General features: G+C 44.2%; 1 protein-coding gene across 1 annotated transcript in view; it reads left to right on the top strand.

The window, feature by feature from the left end:
* The window catches only part of POLN (DNA polymerase nu), a 130,955-nt gene that overhangs the window by 49,678 nt on the left and 59,081 nt on the right, over nucleotides 1-22,196 (top strand). Inside the window, 4 exon segments of the mRNA XM_081795420.1 lie at nucleotides 13,741-13,798; nucleotides 14,729-14,803; nucleotides 15,652-15,803; nucleotides 19,805-19,826. Of these exon segments, the coding sequence (XP_081651546.1) occupies nucleotides 13,741-13,798; nucleotides 14,729-14,803; nucleotides 15,652-15,803; nucleotides 19,805-19,826 (307 nt within the window).

Raw genomic sequence — 22,196 nt, 5'->3', positions numbered from 1 at the left:
CTTTGGCCGCCCTCTCCCTTCCACTCTTCTGCCTAGCAGCCGGAGAGCCTCGTGGGCCAGCCACCTTCTCTACTGCTGGCCTAGTGTCCAGGGCTCCTGGTGTTCTGGCCCCTGCCCCACTCTCCAACCCCATTTTCTCCCACTCCCCGTCCATCTGTCTATTTGTTCGTTCATTCATTGATTCACTCATTCATTCAACAGATGTTTATTGAGCACTTCTTGTGTGCCGGGCTGTTCAAGATGCCTGTGCTGAATGCATCACAACCTCTACCCGTGTGGAGTCTGGAGGCCAGAGGGTGTGAGCAGACGACAGACACACTAAATCAATCCTGATACGAAAGATGACAAAACCCTGTGGAAAATAGAGTAGCAGGGGCAAGAATCAAAGGTGCTAGGGAAGACAGTGCTCGTGAGGGGAGACAGGGAGGCGCTGACAGAGGAGTGGAGAAGCAAACAGAAGTTCTCATGGGGAAGGAAGGCGCCCCTGGGGCCGTGCGGATGTAGGAGAGGGACACCTCGGTGCGCCAAGGCCATCCGAGCCCCTCGCAGAGCCCCCCGTTCCACACAGGGCCGGGGCCCATGCTGCCCTCGGGGCTGCAGACCAGGCCAAGTGCGTCAGTGTGAGCCCAGCGCTAACTACTGTCTCGTCCATGTGGCTCTTACCCTGTTCTCTCGTTTTCCCTCGTATTCTTAAAAAAATGGTTGCAGGAAACCTCTGGCGCTGTTTGACCTCTGGCTCAGACGCAGCTGAGCACGGGTTTGGGGCAAACCTGGGTTCAAGTTCCAGCTCAATTGCTAGCAATATGATGCTAGCACATTTTTTTCATTTCTAGAAATTAAATTTTTCTCATTTTCTCATCCGTGAAATGATAAAATAATGCCTTCTTTGCCAGGTTATTGTGAAAATTATTTCTTTTTCATTTCATTCATTCAGCTAGTATTTGTTGGTTGCCCCTGTGTGCTAGGAAGGGTCACAGGTGCTGAGGACGCCGGTGACACCACAGGCACGGCCTTGCCCTCGGGAGGCTGCGTCCTGCTGGAGCATTGTCTGTGCGCTTGTTCTGCCAGCCCATCAGAGACATCTCATGTGGTGCTTGGGAGTCGCTACTGCCGCTGCTGTCACTTAGTGATCAGGACACAGGGAAGCCGGCGTGCCCCGGGGCCAGCTGTGACGCCCGTTGTAATGATCACCGCCATTCGGCTTCATTCCAGAGGTTCCGAGGACACACCCACTGGGAGAGAGAGGCCTGCCATCATTGTCACTGTATTTCTGCCGCCTCCTCGGTGTTGCATCTGAAGTTTGGAAGCTTTGGCCAAAGTGAACATCACTGCTGGTGCCGATCGGCAAAGCCCACACGGTGCCTGAGAAGACGGGCGACAGGAGATGACCTCCTGCGTGCACCTCCCTTCTCCCCCAGTTGAAACTGTTCCCCACGTGGCACTTTCACTTAAAACGACTGACGTTTTAACAAATGCCAAATTGTAGCCTTAAAATGTCCCCTCTGCACCTTGCCTTTTGCTGCATGTGAAGTAAAGGCTGTTGACACGGAGTTTTTCTAGATCAGTTCTCTTATTTGGTTAAGCATACCAAAGTTCACCATAAAACAAATGCTAAGGGTGTGCCCAGTTTTTATTACTAGCACTTTTTCTCTGCAGCCACGAATGGGGCCCAGAGCTGTCGATGGAAGCTGAGAAAAGAGAGCTGGGTGCAGAGCACAGGGTGTTTCCTGTGTGTTTGCTTATACGGGGACATGGAAGTGATTTTCATACCACTTGTGATGTGCACATTAAAGCAGAAAAAGTTATAACCTAGGAGAGGAGAATGAAGCCCCCATTTGCTTTTACTTTCCATAGTCTGGGAAACTTAGAGCAGTCCTTCTGATGTATGGTCATTTTGCTATGTGGTTGCTCTGCATTCTGCTCTGGAGTGTTCAGGAGGCTCATGGGCCTGGTCCAGACTACTGCACGTTAGGGGGACCCAGGAAGTTAACATTTTCACTGCATGTTTCTTTAACAGAGTACTGGAAGTCCTAGCTACAGCAAGAAAAGAAGAAAAAGAAGTAAAAGGCGTCCAAATCGGTAAGGAAGAAGTAAAACTTTCCCTATTTGCAGATAACATGACACTGCCTGTAGAAAACCCTAAAGACTCCACCAGAAAACTGCTAGAACTGATAACTGAATTCAGTAAAGTTGCAGGATAAAAAATTTACATATAGAAATCTGTTGCATTTTATATACTGACAACCAAGTAGCAGAAAGAGAAATTTAAAAAACAATCTGATTTACAATTGAGCCAAAAAAACAAAACAAAAAAAAATATCTAGGAATAAACTTAACAAAGGAAGTGAAAGACTATACTCTAAAAACTATGTAACATTGATGAAATTAAAGACACAAAGACACAAATAAATGGAAAGATATACCATGCTCACAGATTAAAAGAATTAATACTGTTAAGGGGTGCCTGAGTGGCTCAGTCGGTTAAGCGTCCGACTTCGGCTCAGGTCATGATCTCACAGTTGGTGAGTTCGAACCCTGCGTCGGGCTCTGTGCTGACAGCTCGGAGCCTGGAGCCTGCTTCGGATTCTGTGTCTCCTTCTCTTTCTGCCCCTCCCCCACTTGTGCTGTGTCTCTCTCTATCAAAAATAAATAAATGTAAAAAAAATTAAAAAAAAGAATTAATACTGTTAAAATACCCATAGTACCCCAAGCAATCTACAGAGTCAATGTGATCCTTATCAAAATACCAATAGTATTTTCTACAGAACTAGAACCAATAATACCAGAATTTGTATGGAACCACTAAAGACCCAAACACCCAAAGCAATCTTGAGAAAGAACAAAGCTGGAGGCATCACAATCCCAGATTTAAGGATATACTACCAAGTTGTAATAAGACAGTATGGTACTGGCACAAAAATAGACACATGGACCAGTGGAACAGGTAGGGAGCCCAGAAATAAACCCACATTTATATGGTCAATTAATCTATGACAAGGGAGGCAAGAATACACAGTGGGGAAAAGAGTCTCTTCAATAAACTGTGCTAAGAAAACTGGACAGCTACATGCAAAAGCTGAATCACAAAATAAACAAAAATAAACTCAAAATGGATTAAAGGCCTAAACATGAGACCTGAAAGCATAAACATCCTAGAAGAAAACACAGGCAGTAATCTCTTTGACATCAACTGTCACAACATTTTTCTAGATAAGTCTCCTGAGGCAAAGGAAACAAAAGCAAAAATAAACTGTTGGGACTACACCAAAATAAAAAGCTTTTGCACAGTGAAGGAAACCATCAGCAAAATGAAAAGGCAACCTAGTTAATGGGAGAAAATATGTGCAAATAATATATCCAATAAAGGGATAATACCTAAAGTATAAGGAATTTATACAACTCAACACCAAGAAAACAAATAATCCAAGAAAAAATGGACGGAGAACCTGAATAGACATTTTACCAAAGAAGATATACAGACTGCCAGCACACACACGAGAAGATACTCAACAACACTCATCGTCAGGGAGATGCAAATCAGAACTACCAGGACCTACCATCTCACACCTGTCAGGACGGCTAAAATCAAAAAAGACAAGAAATAACAAGCGTTGATGAGGATGTGGAGAGAAAGGAACCCTCGTGCACTGTTGGTGGAAATGTAAATTGGCACAGCCACTGTGGAAAACAGTATGGATATTCAAAAACTTAAAATTTGAAATACCGTATGATCCAGTAATTCTGCTCCTGCGTATTTACCCAAAGAAAACAAAAACACTAACTTGAAAAGACACATGCAACCCTGTGTTCATTTTAGCATGATTTACAATAGCCAAGATATGGAAGCAGCCCAAGTGTCCATCGACTGATGAGTGGATAAAGAAGATTTGGTGCATGTGCGCAATGGAACATGACTCAGACAGAAAAAAGATCTTCCCATTAGCAGCAACATGGACGGACCTCGAAGGTATTAAGCTAAGTGGAACAAGTCAGATAAAGACAAGTACCATATGATTTCACTTACATGTGGAACCTAAAAAACAAAGGAACTAACCTCTCAAAAAAGAAAAAAACAGACTTAAATACACAAAACTGGTGGTTGCCAGAGGGAAGCTGGGGGGAGGGGAGCGGGATGTGTGAAATACATGAAGGGGTTTAAGAGGACAGGGGCGCCTGGGGGGCTCAGTCGGTTGAGCATCCGACTTCGGCTCAGGTCATGATCTCACGGTTCGTGGGTTCGAGCCCCGCGTCGGACTCTGTGCTGACGGCTCGGAGCCTGGAGCCTGCTTCCGATTCTGTGTCTCCCTCTCCCTCTGCCTCTCCCCCACTCGCACTCTCTCTGTCTCTGTCTCTCTCTCAAAAATAAACATTAAAAAGAAAAGAGTACAGCCTCCAGTTATAAAAATTACAGCACAGGGAATGGAGTCCTAAATGTCATAACATCGTACGGTGACAGGTGGTGGCTACATTTATCGTGATGAGCACTGAGTAATGTATAGAGTTGTTGAACCAATATGTTGCACCCTTAAAACTAATATAACATTGATTGTTAGTTATACTTAAAAAAAAAAAGTCTTGCTTCAGTGAGTGGTCAGCATGAGGGGACTGGCTGATGTCAAACGATAATGTTTGACCCTAACAAATCAAGTGTCCCGGTTTTTCCTTTCACACCATAGACACTCAGATACTACCATTTCCTGTCAGCATGGGTGCCAGTTCGTCACCTGAGGAGATTCATAGGGAGTCCAGCCCCACCTGACAACACGGTATCTGCGAGTAGTTTGTCATTTCTTTCCTCTTCTTCCTCAGAAAGGCGGTTTCTCCTGTGTATTAACATCTGGTGTTGGTCTTTGACAACAGGTCTGCTGGTCACGTCTGACTTGAGTGCCACCGTGGGCATGTCACAAGCATGCTTCCACCTACACCCTGCGTGTGCTGGGTCCCGCCCCCAGGCTTTGCCCACATGCAGATGGCCACCAAATGGGGTCTGACTCCTTCCCAGATGTTTCGGGCTCTTGTTTGCTGTCAAACCCCACCGTGGTCACTTTGATCACCCTTGGTCTTTGATGACTCACATGGGTGCACACTCATTGCTCACCTTGACGGATGCGCGAGCACTGATTTGTGTGTGAGACTCCGGCGACGGGACCCTCCGATCGCTGTTTTCATCACAGAGGCCAGCGCAGAAGCTCTGTGGCGTTTCCGGTATACGTTTGTGAACATGAACCCTTGTACGCGAGCCGACATTCTCAGACCTGGCTGGTACCGGGAGCAGCAGAGCAATGGGAAAGACATTGGCCACAAAGAGCCTGGCGTGGGCCGACACCCGTCTCAGGATCGTGTTCTGTGAAGGAGCGTATTTAACAAAGCATGCTATTTATAAGTTAGGGATTTAGTGAAGTTTCTCTTATCCTGTTATTTGTTATACTGTAAAACTTAAAAATTGCCATTTAATTATTAAAAGGCTTCCTTTGTAGTCATCTAAAAACAATCCATTTAAACTTAACATTACTGCTTTCTCAGAACAGATGGGAAACTTGTTTCTCTCTCCCTTGGGCAAACCGATTTTCAGTAAAGCTGATGTTTTATGAGCCCTGGGAGGAATGACATTAGGAATTGTGTGCTTGTGTGCTGGGTGGCCCTGACACCACACCGTCTCATCAGGGGCGGTTAGGCTGGGCGCACCAGTTACAGTCTGACCTGGTCCTGATTTGGCATTCTGTTGGGTAGAGAACACATCTTATTTTTATACAAGCTATGACTAAAATGACTCAAAGTGAGTAAATTTTATAGGTGTTCTTTCTTAGGTTGAGAATATTCTTTCTCCCCCCTAGTTAGTTGAGATATTTTCATATGAGTGTTGGATTTTATCAAATGCTCTTAATGTTTTATTGTGTGGGTTTTTTTTCCCTTTATTCTACTAATTTGATGTATTACATTATTTTTGGAATTTATTTATTTATTTATTTGTTTATTTAGTATAAGTTATTGTCAAATTGGTTTCCATACAACACCCAGTGCTCATCCCAACAAGTGCCCTCATCAATGCCCATCACCCATTTTCCCCTCTCCCCCACCCCCCCATCAACCCCCAGTTTGTTCTCAGTATTGAAGAGTCTCTTATGGCTTACCTCCCTCCCTCTCTGTAACCTCTTTTTTCCCCTTCCCCTCCCCCATGGTCTTCTGTTAAGGTTCTCTAGATACACATATGAATGAAAACATATGGTATCTGTCTTTCTCTGACTTATTTCACTTAGCATAATACCTTCCAGTTCCATCCACGTTGCTACAAATGGCAGGATTTCATGCTTTCTCATTGCCAAGTATTATTCCACTGTATATATAAGCCACATCTTCTTTATCCATTCATCAGCTGATAGACATTTAGGCTCTTTCCATAATTTGACTACTGTTGAAAGTGCTGCTATAAACATTGGGGTGCATGTGCCCCTATGCGTCAGCACTCCTGTATCCCTTGGGTAAATTCCTAGCAGTGCTATTGCTGGGTCATAGAGTAGTTCTATTTTTAATTTTTTGAGGAAACTTTTCCACACTTTTCCAGAGCAGCTGCACCAGTTTGCATTCCCACCAGCAGTGCAAGAGGGTTCCCGTTTCTTCACATCCTCTCCAGCATCTCTAGTCTCCTGATTTGTTCATTTTAGCCACTCTGACTAAAGGCGTGAGGTGGTATCTCAGTGTGGTTTTGATTTGTATTTCCCTGATGATGAGTGACGTTGAGCATCTTTTCATGTATCAGTTGGCCATCTGGATGTCTCCTTTGGAAACGTGTCTATTCATGTCTTCTGCCCATTTCTTCACTGGATTGTTTTTTGGGTGTGGAGTTTGGTGAGTTCCTTATAGATTTTAGATACTAGCCCTTTATCTGATATGTCATTTCTAAATATCTTTCCCCATTCCATCAGTTGCCTTTTTTTCTAAAGTTTTAGAGTTTTACATTTTACATTTAGACCTTTGATGCATAATTATAGAATTATAGAACTATATAGAACAATATAGCTTGTTGATGGCCATGAAATAATATCCTGCTGGGATTTCAACTGGGATTGTGTTGAACTTGTAGATAAATTTGGGGGTCATTGGCATTTAATAGTGAGTATTCTAATCCAAGTACATGGTATATCTTCCCAGACTTCAAGCTGTGTTACAAAGCTGTAAGCATCAAGACAGTATGGTACTGTCACAAAAACAGACACTCAGATCAATGGAACAGAACAGAGAACCCAGAAATGGACCCACAAACGTATGGCCAGCTAATCTTTGACAAAGCAGGAAAGAACATCCAATGGAATCAAGACAGTCTCTTCAGCATGTGGTGCTGGGAAAACTGGACAGCGACATGCAGAAGAATGAACCTGGACCACTTTCTTACACCAGACACAAAAACAAACTCAAAATGGATGAAAGACCTAAATGTAAGACAGGAAGCCATCAAAACCCTCAAGGAGAAAGCAGGAAAAAGCCTCTCTGATCTTGGCTGTAGCAACTTCTTACTCAACATGTCTCCAGAGGCAAAGGAAACAAAAGCAAAAATGAACTATTGGGACCTCCTCAAAATAAAAAGCTTCTGCACAGCAAAGGAAACAATCAGCAAAACTAAAAGGCAACCGACAGAATGGGAGAAGATATTTGCAAACGACATATCAGATAAAAGGTTAGTATCCAAAATCTATAAAGAACTTATGAAACTCAACACCCATAAAACAAATAATCCAGTGAAGAAATGGGCCAAAGACATGAATAGACACTTCTCCAAAGAAAACATCCAGATGGCCAACAGACACATGAAAAAATGCTCAACATCATCCATCATCAGGGAAATACAAATCAAAGCCACAATGAGATACCACCTCACACCTATCAGAATGGCTAACATTAATAACTCAGGCAACAACAGATGTTGGCAAGGATGCGGAGAAAGAGGATCCCTTTTGCACTGCTGGTGGGAATGCAAACTGGTGCAGCCACTCTGGAAAGCAGTATGGAGATTCCTCAAAAAATTAACAATAGAATTACCCTACGACCCAGCAATTGCACTACTAGGTATTTATCCATGGGATACAGGTATGCTGTTTCGAAGGGACACATGCACTCCCACGTTTATAGCAGTGCTATTGACAATAGGCAAAGTATGGAAAGAGCCCAAATGTCCATCAATGGATGAATGGATAAAGAAGATGTGGTATATATATACAATGGAGTATTGCTCGGCAATCAAAAAGAATGAAATCTTGCCATTTGCAACTGTGTGGATGGAACTAGAAGGTATTATGCTAAGCAAAATTAGTCAAAGAAAGACGAATATTATATGACTTCACTAATATGAGTCCTTGAGATACAGAACAGATGAACACAAGGGAAGGGAAGCAAAAAGAATATAAAAACAGGGAGGGGGACAAAACAGAAGAGACTCATAAATATGCAGAACAAACTGAGGGTTACTGGAGGGATCGTGGGAGGAGAGATGGGCTAAATGGATAAGGGGCGTTAAAGAATCTACTCCTGAAATCATTGTTGCACTATATGCTAACTTGGATGTAAATTTAAAAAAATTAAAAAATTTAAATTAAAAATTTTTTCTAAAAAAAAAAGAACATGGTTTATCTTTCCATTTATTTAGGGCTTTAATTGCTTTCATCAGGACTTTGTAGTTTTCAGCACACTGATTTATACCTAGGTATTTTGGGGTGCTGTTATAAATGGCGTTCATTTTCTCTCAATGCCCAATTGTTCATTGGTAATATGTAGACATATAATTGATTGTATGTTGTTGGCTTTGTTCCCTGTTACCTTGGTCAGCTCATTTATTAGTTCCAAGGAGCTTATTTGTCGTTTCCATGGGTTCCTCTAAATAGACAATCATATCTTCAGTGAGTAATGGCCGTTTTCTTTCTTTCTTTATACCATGTGCCTTTTCTTTTTCTTGCCTTATCGTACTAGCTCAGACTTCATCTGTTGTGTTGACTGGAATGCTGTGAGCAGACATCTGAGCCCTGCCCCCATCTCCAGAGGAGACAGTCTTCCACCATCAGGGGTAGGGTTCATTTTACGTTTTGTCACAGATTCTCCTTGTCAAGGTAGAGAATTTCTTCCCATTTCTAGTTTACCGAGAGCAGTTTTTATCATGAATGGATATTTAATTTTTTTCAAATGCTTTCTCTGCATCTATTAAGGTCATATGATTTTTTTTCAATGTATTCATATAGGGAATGACACTGATGGATTTTTAAATGTTGAACCAGCCAAGGCTGGGGTTTGTGGGATTAACCCCACTTGGTCATGACAATTGTCCTATTGCTGAATTGATTTGCTAATATTTTGTTTAGGATTGTTTCTGGCTATATTCATGAGGGATATTGGTTTGTAGTTTTCTCTTCTTGAAATGCCTTTGTCTGGTTTTGCTATTAGGATATTACTGGCCTCATAAAATGAGTTAGAAAGTATTCTCTTTTACTTTCTGGTAGAGATCATGCAGAATTCATATTATTTATTCCTTAAATAACTGGTAGAATTCACCACCGAAACTTTCTGGACCTAGAATTTTATTTGTGGAAAGGTTCTTAACTACAGAGTCAATTTTTGTTAATAGATGTAGGTTATCCAGATTTCCTGTTTCTTCTTGAGTGAATTTTGATAATTTGTGTGTTTCAAGGAACTCGCCCCCTTCATCTAAGTTGTCAAGTTTATGGGCATATTGTGCTCATACAGTTTCTTTATTGTCCTTAGTGTCTGTGTGCTCGGTGGTGATATCTGCCTTTCATTCCTGAAATTGATCATTTTCACCTTCCTCTTTTTTTTCTTGAACAGTTTAGGTAGAGGTTTATCATTTTTATTGGTCTTTTACAAGAACTAGGTTTGGGTTTCACTGATTTTTCAGCACAATTGACTCCTGTACAACACAAGGGTTGGGGCACTGACCCCCAGTAGAAAATTTACATAGGACTTTTGACTCCCCCAAACAGCCTACTGTTGACCAGAAGCCTAACCAATAACAGATATAGTTGATCAACATATTCTGTATTAATGTGCCATATTCATACAATAAAGTGAGTTAGAGAAAAGAAAATGCCATTAAGACAATCCCAAGGAAGAGAAAATACATTTACAGTCCTGTCCTGTATTTTTCAAAAAACCCCATGTGTATGTGGGTCTGCACGGTTTAAGCCCATGTTTTCAAGGGTCAGCTGTATTGCTTTTCTGTTTTAAATGTCATTAATTTCAGCTCCGTTATCTGTTTCTTGCATTAGAATTAATTTGCTCTTCTCTTTCTAGTCCCTCAAGGCAGAAGCTTAAATTATTGACTTGAGGCCTTTCTTTTTCTCCAATATAAACATTTCATGCTGTAAAATTCCCTGTAAGTACTGCTTTGGCTACATGCCATGAATTCTGATACTGTGTGTTTTCTTCTGTGCTCCATTCAATGTATTTTCTAAGTTCCCTTGAGACTTCTACTTTGACTCCTGACTAATTAAGATGTTATTTAATGTCCAAATATTTGTGAATTTTCCAGATAATTCTTAGTTTACCTTTATTATGCCCAGAGAACACACTTTGAATGATTTGAATTCTTCTAAATCTGCTTGTTTTACAAGCTATGGTGTTGTCTATCTTGACCAATGTGTCAGGTGCACTTGAAAAGAATAGGTGTTCTGTCTATGGACATAGTGTTCTATAAATGTCAGTCAGGTCAAGCTGGTTGACAGTGTTGCTCAGGTCTTCTGTATCCTTGCTGATTTTATCTCCACATTTCTACATACTACTGATAGAGGGGTGTTTACACCTGTAATGTAATTGTGGATTTGTCTGTTTCTTGTTGCAAGCCTACCAGTTCTTGTTTTGTGTGTTTTTAAGTTCTGTTGTTAGATGTCTGCACATTTAGAATTTATATTTCTTTGTAAATTTACCTTTTTATCATTCCATGATGTTTTCTTCATACAGGTATTTTCCCTTCTGAATGATGCATTGTCTTATGTTAATGTAACCAATCCATATGTCTTCTAATCAGTGTTTGCATGGCATATATCTTCTTTCATCCATTTACTTGTAATCTATGTAAATCTTATTAAAGTAGATTTCTTGTAGACAGTATATAGTTGGGTCTTATATTTGTGCACTCAAACAAACTCTGTTTTTAACTGGTGTGTTTAAAATATTTAAATTGAGTGTGATTACTGGTATGGTTGGGTTTGGGTCACCATTTTGTTTTTCTGTTAGTTCCTTCTGTTTTTGTTCTTCTGTTCCCTCTTTCATACCTTTCTTTGAATTACTGAATAATTTTTAGAATTCCATTTCAATTTGTATATTGGATTTTTTGCTACATCTCGTTGTGTAATATTTTTTAGTCATGGCTACCGAATTACAGTATACATATCAATTTTCAGTGTATTTTTGCATGGAACATCTTACCACTTTCCATAAGTTGTGGAAGACTTACAAACACCATCTTCTGTCATCGCCGCCATGCGATATGTCTGCCCACACTATAAACACCCCAGAAAGTGTTACAGTGTTTGCTTTGAACAGTAGTAAATATTCTAAAGAGGTTGGGAAAAAATAGTCTGTTACGCTTCTCCGGATCCTGAGCCTCTCTGTTGCTCACTTCATTCCTCAAGTTCCAGGCTTCCTTGCGACCTCCCCCTTCAGCCTGAACAACTTTCTTAGCACCTCCTTCAGAGCAGGCCCAGAGGACACGTTGTCTTTGTTTTTATTCGCCCAAGGGTATCTTCAGTTTGCCATCATTCCTAGAGGACACAGTTTGTCGGAAGAGCAGTTCTGAGTTGACAGAGCCTACATCCCGCCCCGCTGTCGTCTGTGGGCCTGCAGCCACCCACGTGGTCGCCCCTCTGCGTGTCCTGTGTCATTTTGCCTGGCTTGCTTTCAACTTTGTTTTTAATCTTTGGTTTTCAGCAGTTTGTGATGTTTCCAGGCCTGATTTTCTTTTAATTCATCTTATTTAAGGTTGTTCAGCTTCTTGAATCTGAAAAACATGTTTTTCACTAAATCTGGGATATTTTTAGCCATTATTTAAGGGTTTGTGTGTGTGCGTGTATACACAAGTCTTTTTCAGGGACTAAAATAACACAATCAGGGGCCCCTGGGTGACTCAGTCAGTTTAGCATGTGACTTTGGCTCAGGTCATGATCTCGCAATTCGTGGGTTCCAGCCCTGCATTGGGCTCTGTGCTGACATCTCGGAGCCTGGAGCCTGCTTCCGATTCTCTCTCTCTCTCTCTCTCTCTCTCTCTCTCTCTCTCTCTGCCCCTCCCCCCACTCATGCTCTGTCTCTCTGTCTTTCTCAAAAATAAACATTTAAAAAAAATTTTAAATAATAAAATAACACAATCATATTGTACTTTTGATATTATCCCACAGGTCCCTGCACCTCTGTTCATGTTCCCCCAACATTTTTCTTCTCTCCTCTATGTTGGATAGTTTCTATTGATCTGTCTTTAAGTTCACTGGCTCTTGTTTTCTGTTGTCTGTATTCTGTTACTGAGCTTATCGTGTGAATATTTGGTATTGTTTTTAAATGTCATGTGATTCTGTTGTACAGAAAACTTGAGAGCCACTAGCTTCATACCTCTGGGCCTCAATATCCTCACCTTAAAAAATGAGGTGATGGTATCTGCCTCCTGGGGTTGCTGGGCCTGAATCACAGGGTCTGAGATGCCCAGCAGCCTCACCAGAGTAGTCAGGGAGTGTAGACCAACCAGTGCCCAGCGAGTTCCATTACAGGCAAAGCAGGGTATCTCTGTGGAAGGTACTACCGAGCACAAAAGGATACTGCCCCAGAAGTTCTCAGTTTGAATGGCAGTGACAGGCTAGAAGTCAGCGGCCGTTCAGTCCAAGCTGTGAAGGTGCGAAGGTGCTTAGCAAGCTGTTGCAGGGGATGTGGACAAAGTGGCCACCAGCCACGGGGTGGCTGCACGTGCCCAGACTGAGGCCAGTACCGAGTGCCAAGAGCACCAGACAAGGGTGGAGAGACCAGGATTTTCATCTTAAAATATGTTTTAAAGGGGAAACTAGAATATACAGACTTCACATTTAGCATGTTATATAGAAAATTTTAACTAAGTTTGTAATTTAGGCTGCTGCTAACAACATTACTGTGTATAGTTACAATAAGGGCTGCACAGGCTAGAGTCAAAAAGAATTGTTCTCATATTTGCAGCTATACTTAGTGGTGTACTCAACAGAGTCATGTTTCAGTATTAGACTCTTGTGTTGAGCAGTAATATGCCTGTGCATAATGTATTGGCACTAGCTATTCTGATAAAATATGACGCATTTTAAATGCCCTTAAGTGATCCAGATTTGGGGGCACCTGCCTGGCTCAGTCGATTGAGCGTGTGACTCTTGATCTCGGGGCCATGGGTCCAAGCCCCATATTGGGTGTAGAGCTTACTTGAAAAATAATAAACAAGAGGGGCACCTGGGTGGCTCAATCAGTTGAGCGTCTGACTTCAACTCAGGTCATGGTCTCACAGCTCATGAGTTCGAGCCCCACGTCGGGTTCTGTGCCGACAGCTCGATGCCTGGAGCCTGCTTCAGATTCTGTGTCTCCCTCTCTCTCTGCCCCTCCCTCACGCACACTCTCTCTCTCTCTCTCAAAAATAAATAAACATTAAGAAAAATGAAAACAATAATAAATAATAATATTAAATGATACAGGTTAATTTATGAGTAGATATTTTAGCTAAAACTGTCCTCCTCTTATTCACAGAATATTCAAGGTATCTCCAAGCACCCAATTCGGATCACTAAACTGCAGAATTTTAAAGGTAACCTATTTCTTTCTACTTTGCTGAAGTCTGGGGTAACATTATCTAAAAACAAGTGTATATAATTGCTTTTCTATAGAACTAATTTCTTTGGTTCCTGAAGTTCTCTGTATTTGCATGACCAGGATTTAAGTACACATTGAAAAATAAACTGATATGGCACCTCCCTTTTAGGGAGTTAAAATAGATGATAATTATACAAGGAAAGCAGCTCCCCTCCCACCATCTCTCCCTCACCAGCTTCCCAATAGAGGAGAAAAACAAACACAGTAAAACTGGCTTTTATTAAAGTCTGAAAACTACTGGAAATGTTTATAAAAGCATGCTAACACCTTTCTTTTGAGCTCTTCCATGGTAATGCTGCTGGTTACATTTATAAAAAAGAAAAAGCTCAAACCTGAGCAAAGAAGGTTCTGTGGCCCCTCCCCCTGGGGTCCTGTACCCTCTGCTTCAGGAGCTGCTGCTTCTGCTGGGTCCCCACAAAACAGTGAAGCATGACGAGGGGTCCTTTTCAAATACACGAAGCCACACTTAAGCAGGACCGTGGAGGTGACCATAGCAACTTTGCCTCCTGCCGCCCTTCAAATCGTATTGGTGCATCGTAGGACCGCACTTCCCCAAAGTCTGTCTCCTGGTCGGAGAGGTTCAGGGAGTCTCTAGACCGTTCTTAACTGGAGTACGTTCTAGAGTCAGTAGTTTTTGAGCTTTTCCTCACCAGGAATTCCAGACACAACATAAAATTTTAACAACAGAAAATCCACTTTACTCTCAGCAGTACCGTGATATTTCTAAATTATGTTAATAAATATATTCAGCAGTCAGAAATCTGGACTCTTAAATTTGGAATGATATTTGAATAAACTTCGTGACAACTGGCTGTGAAGAAGCTCGTGTCCAGATTCGCCAAGTGCCCTTGAAATAACAATTCAGGTGCGGAAGGCGGAAGGCTCACTGTCTCCCCGAGGAGCACGTTGGTCTCACCCGAGGGCCAAGACTATGTCCGAGAGACACCCTGTGTCACCGCAGCTCACTTCATGCATCTCACACAGTTCATGTGTTTGGAGACGAATACTTCAGAAGTACTTACAGAATTCACTCTTTAAAATAAATCCTAAGGCAAAAATTTACGCGGAGAGATTTCTTGTGCATAGTGAATAGAAGCAGATCTGCTCCCAGGGTCCCTCACCCTGTCTAGACCCCAGATGCCCCTGTACAGCCCCACCCCATCTGCCTCTCCTTTCTGCCATCTGTCCTCATCACCCTGGCTCCCTGCCTTGCTCACTCGCTGCAGATGTGCTGGCCTCCAACGTGGGCCAGCCCCACCTCGTGCCCAGCATGGAACCTCTTCACTAGAGACCTTCTGGCTCCCTCCTTCACCTCCTCTGTGCCTTCGCTCAGACATCACTGTCTCAGGGACGTGTATACCGACGGCCCACTCACTCATCAACCTCCTTTCTTGATCCGTCTTTTCTACTTCTCGTCTTCCGACACTCTAGATAACTCACAGCGTCTCCTGCTCCTGGAACATAGGCTCCGCGGAGAAAGGTTGGTCTGTTCTGTTCCCTAACAAATGCCAAGCGCACAGCCTGGCACCCAGCAGGCCCTTCCACACTTCTGATGTACAGAATAAACAGGCTGCTGGCCTCACAGAGGCAGGCGGGGGGAGTCTCTTACTTAGAGTTGCGGAGACAGGGATGGCCGGTGGCCCTGAGGCCAAAGGAACCTGGCAGATGGGTGGGGGGATGTCGCTAGAGAGGCCGCAGTGAGGACGGAAAGTTGAGGGTGGGCTGGGCCGCGGGTACAACGACGAGAGGCTGTTCGTGGATTCTGAATTAGCGTAGACTCTTATCTCACCGACTTTTCACAGATTCAATTGCACATTCTTGCACACTTATCTGGGGATCCGGAACTTTGGAAGCTATTCCGGGAATCTGAAAAAGATGATGTATTTTCTACCCTGACTTCACTGTGGTAAGATATATGAGCTCACAATGTTATCAGATCTGCAGGAATGCTGACATGAGTTTTCAAAAGCCTGAAGTTATTCCAAGACTATTTTTTAAGAAAGAAATTATGTGTCTGTAGTAGTTGATCCCTTTGAAGGGAGGAGGAGACAACTGGATGCCAGTTTCCCTAATTATGAAAGAACCCATGCCCTTCGCCTCCAAACACGAAGCCCCTTGCTAGAGAATGTACCCGAGATACTAAAGAGTCCAGGGTGGGAGTCCGCCCCCCTCCACAGGTGCGTGGGGTGCGCGTGCGCTGTGCTGGGCACGGGCCCTTGTCTCCGCACTCCCACCCCATCAGGCCGCGAGCACCTCAGGCCACAAGGGACGGTCCCTGCATGATGGTGACCTACACTCACAGAGAATTCTGGGGGCGACGGCCTCAGGTTTTGTTGGGCGGTCGGACAGTGTCTCAGACGCCTGCGTCTGTGTTCCCCGGGCGGTCAGCTTTTCCTGGCCCCGATTGTGAAGTACCTGCTGCCCCCTCTCTCAGGAGAAGAGAGGGAAGTGGGGGCTCCCCCTCGGAGCTCCCCTTGTCAGGAGGGAATCCCGCCTGGGCCCTGCTGCACACAGCTGCCTTGCAGCCTTTCCAGAGCAGGGCTGTAGCTGCAAGGGAGGCAGGTAGCAGCTCCTCTCCGGAACAAGGAGGAGCACTCAGTTTCCCCAGGGCAGGTACGCCCTGCCTCGAGCTAAACCGAGATGCTGCTATGTGGTGCGAGAGACGCCGGGTGGCCACCTGTCGGGAAGGCCACCGCCCTGCTCTCCGTCCCCCCACCAGCAGCTGCTCGCTCCACCTTCCCTCCTGCCTCGGGCCTCCTCCCCCCCAGCCTGGCTCCCCCCAGTGAGTCCCCCCCCCCCCCCCCGGAGGCACCACTCCACCAAGCCTGGGGTGCTCAGGCCGCTGTACTTCCCTCTCTGTCCACTTCACGGTCCTTTCCGAAGTCGTGTGAGCCCTGCAAGGCCGGCCCCCCATCCAGCACGGGCACCAACCCCTCCCCACCTGGGCCCCCACAGCCACCGGGCACTCCAGGTACATGCCTCACCCAGGCCTTTGCTTCCCTCACTTGAGAAGCTCTTTCCCCGAGTGTCCCCGTGACTCCCCAACAGCCCATCGTGCAGCCCCATGGCTTCCCTCAAGGACCTGACCTCCCTGTCACCACAAATATCCATGGTGTCTATCTGGCCTGTCCCGCTGGAATGTCCCTGCCTCAGCGTCCCTTTATGGGGGCCCTGCCCCCTGCCTGCCCCGCGAGGTGTGCAGTCTCAGTGTGCGTCTGTTGGGTGAATGAGGGAATAGCATGGAGCCTGTTGGCCAGAAAGCATCTCCTCTCCAGGCCCCCACCATCACAAGACTTCAACCCTAACTTGAATTTTAAAAATTAGGAAAATTACTCTTGTATACACACGAGGAGGGAGTATACGCCGAGCTGGATTCTGAAGAGTGGGAATTAGGCTCATGATGGCATCCGAGGGGGAGGTCACAAAATCCACGGAACAGCAGAGCATTAGGCCGGAGGAGGGGGCGGGGAGGGCATGGCGGCACCCCCCCCCCCCCCCAGTAGGGCAAGGCGGTCATGGCCTCAGCCAGCTCCCAGCAGCGACCTGCAGTCTGGCCACCGGGCCTGGGTCCCCTGTACCATCTGGAGCATCTAGGCCGGGGCCTCCCCCATACTGGCCACCCCTCCGGGGCCACCTCATACTGAGACCCGAGACCCCACCTCCCCCCCAAACTGTGGCCCGGGTTCCTCTCTGGCCGCCCAGCCCTCCTCTCCTGTCTGCGCTCCCTTCCTGGGAGTCCTTCCATAGGATGCAGTCCAGACTCCTCCTCCACACCCCCTTCACCCCCAGGCCACACAGTTGTGGCCCTGCTGGGTGACCACTGGATCAGTGGAGGAAGGACGGATCCCCGCCTCCCCACTGAGCCCCATCAGCTGTCCCGCCGAGGACTTGCCGCTCCCTCGACTTCTCCCCTTCCTGGTGGGTGTTTCCAGCCCTGGTGATCCCACTCTCTGCTCTCCTGTTGCCCACCCCCAGGGTGCAGCAGGAAGCCACTAAGTGGTGGTGAGTAAGAGCACCATGAGTTTGGGTCATCTGACCTGAGAAGGACCTTTTCTAGTCTCTACTCATTGGCTGCTCCAAATGTTTTTAGACTTGCCACAAACGTCTACTCTTCTCTCTAATCTTGAAAGAAAACCTCACCTTTTACTTGAATGACAAAGAAGCCTTCAGACATGAGATGAGCCCCTGAACTCCCTCCCACTCCGCCTCAGTGTCAATGTGTGCCCTTCTCCCAGTCTTCAGAGTTCCCGTCTGAAAAGAGGAAGCATCCTCTATTGCCAAGATCAGGACTGTGCATTGCATATCTCTAGGCAATGCCACTCATTTACACATCATTGTGAGCGGCACCTCCTAGAGTTGTGCAGTGCACAACCAGTACAACTTTACATGGAAGTCCTCATCCACAGGCTCTTTATTTTCCATTTTTACTCTAGCAGTGTTAGATTCCCCTTGTCGACTTCCACCTTCCCCTCTACTGAGAGCAACAACAACGACCATCTAGGGTGGCTTCAGGGAAGCCCTATTTTCAACCCCAGTGAAGCCCTCAGTTACTGTTTAGGTACAAAAAAAGTCTACGCTTACTCCTTGTTCTTCCTCACTGCTGGCTCATCTTTGCTTTTTTTGAATAAACCTTCCCTTTACCTCCTTAGGCGTTTCTTCTTCCAATTTGAAGCCCAGAACTCCTCCATCCAGGACAATTATTACCATCCTTCAGGGTGCAGTTGGTGCTGAGGTCCACAGTACGAGTGGGCTCGGGCACTCCCCACCTGCAGTCCCCAGCTCAAAGGCTCTGCGGCTCTGTCACTGGCCCCCAGCCCCTCCGAGTCCCGTGCTCTCTCCCGGCCCGCTGCGTCGGGAGATGCCCTTCTCCTTGGTTTGCCCCGTCTGTTCTTTTTAAAATTGGGATATAATTTACCTACCATAAAACTCACCCTTTTAAGGTGTACAATTCAGCAGTTTTTAGTACATTCACAAGATTTTGCAACCATTGCCACTGCCTAGTTCCAGAACGTTTCCACCCCTCCAGAGAGAAGCTGTGCTTGTATCCCTGTCTCTCCCCATTCTTCCTCCCCCACGGAAACCACTAGACTACCTTCTGTCTCTACACTCGTCTGTTCTGGATGTTTCACATTCATGGAACCATACGATACATGGTCTCCCGTGTCTGGCTTCTTTCACCAGACATCATATTTTTAAGGTTTATCCTCCTGGTAGCGAGTATCAGCACGTCATTCCCTTTTTATGGCTGAATAATGTCCCTTTACATGGAATAGTGTATCGTCTATGTTTCGGTTTAAACAAGCAAATAATCTTCCGTTTGTTTACCCACTCACAGCTGGCGGGCGTTGTGTGGGTTTTTCTGGCTGTGACGAATAATAATGCTGCGAGCGTCCACGTACAAGTTTCGTGTGCACACGTGTTTTCATTTCTAACCTGACAGAATCGCCGGGCCCTACAGCGATTCTCTGTTTAACTTTTGTTTCTTGTGGTAAAATACAATAATGTAAGATTTACCGTCTCAACCATTTCAAAACGTACAATTCAGTGGCAACTGTATTTAAGTTTTGGAGGAACAAGGTAGCGATCCTACTTTCCATTCTCCTAAGCGCATGGGCTTCCGCTCTACCCGTGTTCTCGCCGATACCTTTTATTGTCTGTCTGTTGGGTCCTCGCTGTCCTGGTGGGTGTGAGGTGCTGTCTCGCTGTGGTTCTGGCTCACGTCCCCTGATGACTGACAGTGCTGAGAGCTTCTTCGGGTACCTGATCTTTGCCTCTCTTCCCTCCTCTGCACCTTGAGCACAAGTGCTCACCGTCTTCCTCCCGAATGTCCTTTCTTCCGCCTCACTCTCCCTTCGGTTAGGATATAACACAGCGGTTTTTTTTTAGCATGTCATAGATTTAGTTTCACCCCTGCCCTTTCTCCAAAGGTATGGAAAACAAGGACAAGGAAAGAACTAATAAAGATAAGAGCAGAAATCAATAGAATTGAAACTAGGAAAACAGCAGAGAAGACCAATGAAACAAACACTGATTCTTTGAGGGACGCCTGGGTGGCTCAGTCAGTGAAACATCCGACTTCAGCTCAGATCATGACCTCGCGGTTCCTGAGTTCAAGCCCCGCGTCAGGCTCTGTGCTGACAATAGGCTGACGCCGTCCCTCACTCACACTCTCGCTTTTTTGCTCTCTCTCAAAAATAAACATGAAAAAAAAGCTGATTCTTTGAAAAATCAATAAAATTGGTAAACTGACAAAAATAAAAACAGGATGCAAATCATCAGTATCAGGAATGGGATAAAGGATATTAATACAAATCCAGCAGACGTCCAAAGGGTAAGAAGGGAGTATAACAAACAAATTTGTGCTAAAAACATTCAACAATTTGGGAGAAATGGACCAATTTCTTCAAAACCACGAACTACCAAACCCCAACTGAGATGAAGTAGATAATCTGAATAGTCGTATAATCATTAAAGATATTGAATTTGTAATTTATAAGTTTCTTAAAAATAAGCCCCTAAAGAATCTACTCCTGAAATCATTGTTGCACTATATGCTAACTAATTTGGATGTAAATGTAAAAAAATTAAAAAATTAAATTAAAAAAAAAAGCCCCTAGGTCCAGATGGCTTCCCTGGAGTATTTTACCAAACATTTAAAGAATTAAACACCTAACTGTATATAATGTCTTCTAGAAAATATAAGAACACTTCCCAATACTGTGAAGCCAGTATTACCCTAACGCTTAAACCAAAGAGAGTAAAAACAAAATAAAAAAACTCAAACCCTCTACAGTTCAATATCCCTCACAAACTTAGGTGCTAAAATCCTCAACAAATTATCAGCGGGCCAAATCCAACAATGTATAAAAATAATTATTCACCATGTTCAAGTGGGATTTATTCCAGGTAGGCAAGACTGGTTAAACATTTGGAAATCAATTAATATAATTCACTATGTGATTAAACTAAAGAATAAAAATAATGTGATTATATCTGTTGACTCAGATGAAGCATTTGACAAAATCCAACATCCATTCATGATAAAAACTCTCAGGAAGTTAGAAAAAGAAGTGAACTCCCCCAACTTGATAAAGAGCATCTTCCAAAAAACCTGTAGCTAACAGCATTTGATGGTGAAAAGCTGAATGCATTCCCTCTAAGATCAGGGACAGCTTGTTATTATTGAATGTTGAAGTTCTAGCCATTGAATAAGACAAGAAAAAAGAAATAATGGTATACAGATTGGAAAGGGAGAAATAAAACTGTATTTGCAGATGACATCATTGTCTGTATAGAAGTCCCAAAGAACATACTAGAAAAGAATTTTTTTAACTCTTAGAACTAGTAAGTTCAGCAAGGTCACAAGACACAATATCAACATATAAAATCCAATTACATTTCTATAAATTGACAACATGCAGAAAATCAAATTAAAAACACAGTACTGGGGTGCCTGGGTAGCTCAGTCACTTGAGCATCTGACCCTTGATTTCAGCTCAGGTCATAATCCCAGGGTCATGAGATTGAGCCCCGAATCGGGCTCCATGCTGAGCATGGAGCCTACTTAAGTTTCTCTCTCTCTCTCTCTCTCTCTCTCTCTCTCTCTCTCTCCCCCCCCCTCTCCCTCTCCTCTCCCTGGCTCGTACTCACTCTCTTAAACTAACAAACGAACACAATACCATTTAAAATCAGTCCAAAGAAACAATTAAAATAATCACTCCAAAGATAAGGGAGTAGTATCCATAGTATCCAAAGATAAGAAAAACTTAAGTACTCAGCTAACAAAGTATGTACAGGAGCCGCATGTCTGAGATTTCACCGTGCCAGTGAGAGAAGTCCAAGAGCACCTAGCAAGTGGGGAGACACCCTGTGCGTGGAACGGAAGACCCAACATAGTAAATGTGTCTGGTCTCTCTAGATTCATCCATAGGCTTAATTCAATCCCTATTAAAATCCAAGAAAGTGTTTTGTAGACGTAACTACCCTTAGTCTAAGATTTATGTGAAAAGGCCTAGGCCCTGGAATAGCTAAAACCATGTTGACCAAGAATAAAGTAGGAGGAATCACTAGCCGATAGTAAGATATGACATACGGAAATCAAGAGAGTGGGATGTTAGCAGAGACCAGCAGGAAAGAGAAGCCAGAGACAGACCCACACAAATATGCTCAGCTGATTTTCAAAAAAGGTACGAAGTGCTGGGCAGAAAATAATTCTCTTCAGATTCATGTTAAGCTGATTGCCCATAAAGCCAACCTGAGAAGTTAATGTCTACGTTGGATCTTGTACATGTGTTTTCTGCATTTGATTAGCTTGTATTAGTTTTTGAGAGAGC

This window comes from Panthera onca, chromosome B1 (assembly GCF_046562875.1).
Source record: "Panthera onca isolate mPanOnc1 chromosome B1, mPanOnc1 haplotype 2, whole genome shotgun sequence".
Classification (NCBI taxonomy): Eukaryota; Metazoa; Chordata; class Mammalia; order Carnivora; family Felidae; genus Panthera; species Panthera onca.
Note: the sequence above shows the minus strand (reverse complement) of the source record. Positions and strands in the feature narration are given on the sequence as shown.